Below are 7,621 nucleotides of genomic sequence, written 5' to 3'. Positions count from 1 at the left end.
CTTTAAAATAAATCAAATCAAAACTTAAAACTTTATATTTTAGATTCTTCAAGTAAATACCTTTTGCCTACAGCTCTACACAAATTACATAAATTCAGTAAAGTGTGTCTTAAATGTTTTGACCAGTACAGTTCACAAAACATGTACTTTACAAGAATGTCATTATAATGCTGTTACTATATCAAGGTGTAAAGGTGTAAAAGACAATATATGTGATAAAAAGAAAAAAAAAAACACAAATCACCTGAAATATCTGCCAAAATGTTTAATAGAAGGACTTGCAGTGAAGTGGAGAAACCATAGCCGAGAGGCCATGTAAACGACAAGCATGCAGAACTTTGTTTTAATACCTACACTCTTTTACACAGATTGCTTCTGCAATTAAAGCTATACAAAACCAAAGAAAACATATTTATTTACAAAATCTGTCTGTGCAAGCATGATTTTCTTCTATTACATTCTCGCTCTCTCTCTACAATTTTGTATAGGCATGCATAGAAATAAACTTTGGTACAATATGTTAACAAAACTAAAGACAATCTCTGAAATAGAGATGTTACAGTATGTACATGTGAAGTAGAGAGCGATTTTATCAATTACTACAGTTTTTAGTTTACATTTAGATATCAATACTCATTAATTTAAAAGCCATAGACTGCATGGGTAAATCAAGGATTTTTTGACATAGGTAGGTTAAGCCAGATATAACCTATCCTAAATGTACATAGTGTCTAACACAGTATATATAGTCATTTGTAAGGAAGTAAATTACAAACTTTGGCAAACAGGCACAACTACTGAATAGACAGACAACTGTTCATTGCAAAACTGTTGTCAATTTATAACAATAAATCTTAAAGACATTGGCAGTGCATGTAAGAAAGACAAAAAAACAAAAACAACAACAACAAAAAAAAAACAGACAATGTTTGACAATTTGTGTAAATGGTTAGTATACTTACAGTACTTTTTCACTTGTGGCTACAACCAATGTCTGTCAGTTTATTAAAAAATGCATATGCAATCATCTACAATCATTTAGAGGATGTTAATAACCAAAACATTGTTTACATACTTTTTTTTTTACTATGTTAACTTTAATACTTATTAGCCTCTCTTCAACTTGTATGAAAAATAAATATTCTTTTCAAATGAAGTGCTCTGTAAAATCCTTGATCAAGAGCCTGCTCTCTGCAATGAAACTTTTTACTTTTTAAAATAAAACAGTTTATCTTTTTATATGTCTATGATTTGCAGAGATTCAAGTTTAAAACACTGAATAATGGAGGCTGGCCATTCAATTGAACAGAGAAAATAATAACATGCAATAGCCAAAGTCATGCCAAAACAAATTTCACTCTGATGTAACAATATTATCTGTTCAAACAAATAAAATCACAAAAACAACTTAAAAAATGAATCGAAGTAAATCAGGAGTGACTCCACCTCATTAAGAGATAAACAAATGGTTGCAAAGCAGCAAAGCAATTTACGCAGCATCCTTAGCGACAGTTACTGTTGGGATAGCTGATTTACCGGCACTCCCATTGTGCGGCCGACTGTAGCTGGTGAAGCTGGGTGTGTGAATGGTACGGATACTCTTCGCACTCTGACTCAACATAGTCGGGGACAAAGGGGAGTGGGAACAGGAAGAGGAAGAAGAGGTGGAAGGTCGACCATTTTGTGTCTGCATGGGAATAGAGAGGCCTTTAGTGCTGTGAGTGGGAGGGGCAAATTTTAAAGAACCATTAGAAAGGGAGGGGATATGAGATGAGGGGGTGGAATTGGATCGAGGAGGAGGGATAGAAGATTTGCTAGCGGGAAGGGAGGAAGATAAAGGAGAAGAATTAACAATATTAGTAGAATCAGACTGGGGCAAGCCTTTTCCTGTACTAGAGGAAAAAGCAGGAATTTTAGAAGCAGGCACAGTAGGAGAAGTGGATTTGGGATCTCCTCCAGATCTTTTAGCACTTCCATTAGCCTGCGAACAAAGATGCCAAAACACACTGATTGTCAAAAAAAGATCTTGATTAAGATACGCAAAATTTCTAAGCATGTTTAAAATCATACTACTGGGATCTACAGTTAATCACGACAGATTATCAAAGACACAGAAGCTACATTTATAAATGAAAGTACTAAAGGCATACACACAAAACTATCTGTCTACAGGGTCAGAATACAAAAAATATCACTTTAAGTAGACTGTAAAATGGAAAGGAGAAGGAAGATGATAGATGGTAGGATTGTGAGTTTTAGAGTGAGTAATGCGCAGTGTAAGTGCAACCAACCAGTACTTAAGACCATAGGAGGCTCCAGGAGAAATAGAAGAGGTACAATTGGAAAGGCATCCACAGGATAATGGGGACAAAGTGGATCTGTGGACCCTGGGCAGTGGGGCCAGGGTTTGGGGATTCCTCAGAGAGGTAAACAGGTAAAGGGTCCAAAAATGGGTTAAGTAGAGAAGCATCCTGACTTGCAAGGGAATTGTCACAGGCATTGGAGTATGTAGGGGTTAGATGTCAGTGGTTTTTAGTTAAAGAATCCCTAATCTAAGCATCCAACAGTGTTAGGTAAGCAGTGGCTGTAGTGTTTTCTACAGCACCAAAGCCACAAGCAAAGCAAACATGCAGAAGCATTTGATGGTATTATGAGATAACAGTCAGTTGCCTTCGGTCACAGCCATTCAAAAAATGTAGCAGAAGAAGACGTCAACAGTTCAAAGACAGCTTTCAACACTGGGCCTTTCGCCAAAGAACAGTTTGTTTGGTCTCATCAGGTTCTTTGTTAGTTTCTTTCCCTCTCAATGTATGCCCTGCAAAACTAACTTTCCTCTCGAGTCTATGCCTAGGTGTGTCTATCTTTCTGACTGGACAAGTGGTCCTATGATAAAACTACCTGGCGGAACTGCCTCTGAGAGTCCTGTAGCTTTTGCGGTTTTGTTGCCCTCTCTTTTTCTGAGGTGCCCGGTTGCTGCCGCGCCTTGGCAGAAACAGGCACCGGCATCCGACTAGTAGGTGAGACCACGCTGGCATTCTGCAAAAAAAAAGATTTAAACCAAACAGAAAAGAAAAGGTATAAAAAGAAAGAAACAAAAAATGAGAGCCATATTTCAGGGGGGTTTAAACTAAATCACAGCAAGACAAAGCTTGCACAACACATCTGTAGACACTGTAGAGTTTGTATACCAGAAAAGAAGGAGGCATGCAAACCAGCCCAGAATACCAATACCAAGTTTCTTTGAAGACTGCCTTAGAACCCACAAAAAGGAACCAGAAACAATGTGAGACTGTGGTTCTAAGACTGTGAAAGTTGTTGGCTACCTTAACCCAAGATTAGAGCACCAGTGAACACACAAAGGTCTATCCATGAAACGCCACGCCAGAAACAAACACACCATATTTATAAAAATATGTGAAGGTGTTAAAAAGTTCAGATCCCAGAGTTGGTAGCCTCCACCACAGGAGAGGCTAAGGATCTGTAGAAGTCACTGGATAGGGTGGAACTGTTGTGAGCAAGAGGAGAGGGAAAGATCCATAGTCTTTGTTAAGGTAGTAAGAGCTAGAGAGAGACCTGTTGAGTGGGAACTGGTGTGACTGAGACCCCTGTAGTTGGTATGATGGCAGGTCGAGGAAGGAGCTGTGGTTTGGTCTTTTTTCGGAGACCAGGAACTTTACTGGCAGAAGTCGACCTAGGAACAAAGGCTTTGGGAGAAAGTCCTTTCTCTGAGTGCCCTGAACTCTCTCCAACTTTGTTGTCCTGAGTTTCAGGGTTTACCACGCTTTCTGGGTCTTCCGAAGACTTCGGCCCCATTTCGCAAATTGTGCTTTCAAGCTGTTTTATTGTTTGCTCTAGACTGTCAAGGGTTTTGTAGGTACTCTTACGAATCTCGTCAGTTCGTCCATTAGGTTCCTGTTTATTTGATTTTGAGGACTCTGTTTTGGAGCAAGCAATTTCAAACCTCTTGGTCTCTTTGTGTTGTCTGACTGTTCCATCTGATTCTTCCTCATCCTCATAGACAACAACCTGCAAAGTCTTTTTGCCCGTTTTACTTCCAGCGCGAATGGCTTGCGTTAACGCTGCAAACTGTTTCTTGGGAAACTTAAACTTGAATTTCTTCTTTCCATCTTGCCTTGCATCACTGTCTACATCTACTAATGCCCCTCCCTCAGATAAAGATGAGGATGATAAAGAGTTAATGACTTGACCGTCTGTGACATCTGCAGAAGAATTTGAACCAGTAACTTTTCCAGAATCTCTACCACCTCCATTCTGTTTGACCTGCAATCCTCTAGTCCATTCTTCTTCCTCTGTTTCCTCACACTCCTCATCTATTCTTTCTTCTGCAAGCATCCGCTCTAGCTCCTCCTCACATTCAAAGACGGTAGAGAGACGTTTGTAAGCTGAGCGGATGTCCATTGGCTCATCAAAGATGATGATAACTGGCTTTTTGTCAGCACCAGCGGGACCATTGGTATTGGCATCATCTTGTGATGCTGAGCCACTGTCAGAAGCACTTGGTCGTTTGTTGCCAACAGTTACCGTCTGCACACTACCTTTCTTGGCATTGACAAGCTGATGGTACTCTCCAGTGGAGAGGGCTTGTACCTTGGTATTAGTGATCATGAAGGCAAAGTTATCAGGAGGAGGTGGAGGTGGCTCTTCTCCTGGCAGATCAGGACTGAGAAAGGCCTCATCATTTTCCTCAATTTCCTCAAATTTCCTTTCCTTCGCCTTGGATGAACCAAACAGAAGCTTCTGATTTGCTAAATCTGGCCCAACATGGATTGCTTTAGAAAGACTGTGTTCAGTGTCTCCAAAGGAGACTGGTGAGCAAATTGATGTTGGAGACTCTACCCTCTCCTCTATGCTAACCTGCACTTGAGCAGCTTTGACCACATGAACTTCCCCTTGGGTTGGGCTACTTGGAAGTTCTTCCAATGGAGAGGGTGGATTTGACTTCAAAGAGGCTGAACGAGACAGCTGATTTTGGTGCAGAGAGCTAGAAGAGCTAGCTGGGCCGCTACTTTTGAGGGCACCAAATTTGTTAGTGGATACCTGCAGCTGGCTTTGGGATTGGTCAGAAGCATTGACATGTGACACCTGTGATAGGGGAGACTGTGATGCATCTCTACGCTCTGTTGATTCCTCTGATGCTGATGAAGGCCCCTTGGAGATCTGAGCTGTGACATAGTAGATGACCTTAAAAGGTCAAAGGTCAGAAAAAAAAAAAAAAAAGAAATTTCCATTAGTTAAGTTTGTTATGAATCCTATTTGGAATTAATTATATACTCTACAGTTGGTTTGGCCATTAACAGGTCTTTATGAGGTTTCACAGAACACTATTGCAGGGACACACACTTTGGAGTAACCTGATAGGGGAGCTAATAACTATTTTGCTGATAGGGGGTCTCAATTATTTAATGACTGGTTGTCACTAAGACGTTTTTTTCAGAGCTCATACTATCATAACATCTTATAAATTTCTTGTAGGAGTTTACAGTAAGTCTATGATAATTATGTCATTATGATAAGAAACACTGCCGCTCACCCCAGGACTCTGACGAATTGTATTGTTGCCATTCTCATCTGTGTCAGGATTCTTGTCGTCTTGGTTTTCTGTATTCTGTGGTTTGTGGGGAACAACATCATCTCACAAAGAAAAAATCTCAGTCTACAAGCTACTCTAAGACCACTAAAGACCTTTAGGCTGCTTTTGATGTAACATATTCTTGGATCATACATTCTATCATATCAAAATATGTTTATTTTAAGAATAGTCATAAAATCAACCAAATTTCTAACCATAATGATGCCAATAATATGTTACAGCTGGAAATACAGACCATTTCTCTTCTCTCTATTAATGTTAGACATTTTTTTAAAATATGCAATTAATTGGATTCATAATTTAATAACAGATCATAATTTGGCGCTAGACCTAAGGCATTTTTGAACTAATCTGAATAAACAGCCCAAAATTACATGTAAAATTTACGAAACAATGAAAACTTAAGAGTTGTAATGCATGTACCAACACTGTTTCCAACTTTTTCCAAAACTTTATTTGGCTGAATACACTTTTGAGATCAAAAGTTTGCTTTTTTGTAATATTTCACCAGTAAATAAGACTGCACAATTTTTAACAGTGAGAAAATACTGTGAAAATGTTCAGTGAAGAGGTGCAACTAAGGTAAAGAGAGAAAAGGCGAGACTGAAAATCCATCAAATAAGTAAGGAGGCTTATACAGTAGCAGGCATGCAGCAAAGTGAGAAGATCAAAGAACAAATTCTGAACTCCAGACTGCTAGCTGAAAGTATCCTCTAAAATCCTCACGACTAAACCAAGTCTAAGCTACATTCTACTGATGCATGGTTTGGACCTTTCTAAAGAGAAAATTAGATGGCCACATTAAAGTAGGTCCTGATAATTTCCCATAAATCTGCTAAATGACATTTTGGCTAGGACAATTTGTTAATGCTACACCTGGTTAGATAACTCAAGCTGTAAGTGCACATTGTAAATGATAAATGTTTGAAAATCATGTAACCTTAGGTAATAAAGCGTTTGGAAATTGATTTGTATCCAACTGAGGTAACATACTTTTTATTACAATGAATGTTAAAAAAGAAAACACACACACAACACCCTTTTGACAGCAGAGTGTCGAAAATCTAGTTTATTGATTGGATGACTCAGAGCACACAAAGCCAATCATATCTGTTTCCCCTTTTGGCTCAAACTACATCACTTCAATCAGCACAGTTCATGAGTTCAGTAGAAATAAAAGGAAAGGAACAGAATTTAAACTTAAAGAACAGTGAGAACATTTTTGGTGGCAGATACCCATCACAAGAGTGTACAGAGGAAGTTAGCAAAGGGTAAGAAAGCCAAACAAGCATTGTAAAGGACAGCCATCAGGGACAAGCGGCTGGTACAGGCAGGCAGTTGGAGGGTCTACTAAAGGACATCATATCCTTTACCTTCTTATCTTTAAGGGGCAGTAAGACCCCAGGTCTTAGCTCTCTGATCTGTGGCTCTACCAAACCCTTGAGCCCTACCTCCTTAACAGAGCACTTCTGGAAAACCTGAGAAGAAGAATTTGTGAGGAAGGGGATTAAAGATAAGTATCTGCCCATCATTAAATTGGGCAAACCTGTTCAAGATTACTGTATAATGTAACAGAAATTATCTACAGTGGGTTTTATCAAATTATTATTTGCCTTTTGATATTTTGGCTAACTGTAGTGGATATATATTTATTTGAGTGATGCTTAAATAATAAAATGTTTTTAATTAGACATAATTGAAATATATATGTTTAATTGTATTATATTTTTTATATAATATAATTACATTTGTTTTACATATATTCTGATTACATTACCATGCACGTTCTATTCTATTAAAAATGTATGTCTACTAATTTAAAAGGTAAAAAGAAAATAATTCGATCTTTGACAGTAGAACTGCAAATAATGGTGTATAAATATTTTTGAATATTTTTTAGAATTTATGAAAAGGTTGTTGATCTACAGAATGGTGGGGAACAGAAACTAATCCAGTGCAGGGAAATGAAACTGCCACCCAATAAGCCACAGGGCACACACCAAAGCATCT

At 38.4% G+C, this 7,621-nt stretch overlaps 1 protein-coding gene across 10 annotated transcripts in view; it reads right to left on the bottom strand.

Annotated features, from left to right (window-relative positions):
• Positions 1-250: 250 nt before the first annotated feature.
• The window catches only part of si:ch211-285f17.1 (sickle tail protein homolog), a 154,194-nt gene continuing 146,823 nt past the window's right edge, over positions 251-7,621 (bottom strand). For 7 of the 10 annotated variants that reach the window (XM_051883033.1, XM_051883029.1, XM_051883031.1 and 4 more), the window contains 5 exons: positions 6,985-7,089; positions 5,552-5,626; positions 3,574-5,202; positions 2,899-3,036; positions 251-1,981 (listed from right to left, as the gene is read on the bottom strand). In XM_051883033.1, the coding sequence (XP_051738993.1) occupies positions 1,490-1,981; positions 2,899-3,036; positions 3,574-5,202; positions 5,552-5,626; positions 6,985-7,089 (2,439 nt within the window). In that variant the 3' untranslated portion in view covers positions 251-1,489. The remainder of the gene's footprint in view (positions 1,982-2,898; positions 3,037-3,573; positions 5,203-5,551; positions 5,627-6,984; positions 7,090-7,621) is intronic. The other 3 variants (XM_051883036.1, XM_051883032.1, XM_051883038.1) reach the window with 3 other exon arrangements.

The sequence above is a fragment of the Ctenopharyngodon idella genome, chromosome 23 (assembly GCF_019924925.1).
Source record: "Ctenopharyngodon idella isolate HZGC_01 chromosome 23, HZGC01, whole genome shotgun sequence".
Lineage (NCBI taxonomy): Eukaryota > Metazoa > Chordata > Actinopteri > Cypriniformes > Xenocyprididae > Ctenopharyngodon > Ctenopharyngodon idella.
Note: the sequence above shows the minus strand (reverse complement) of the source record. Positions and strands in the feature narration are given on the sequence as shown.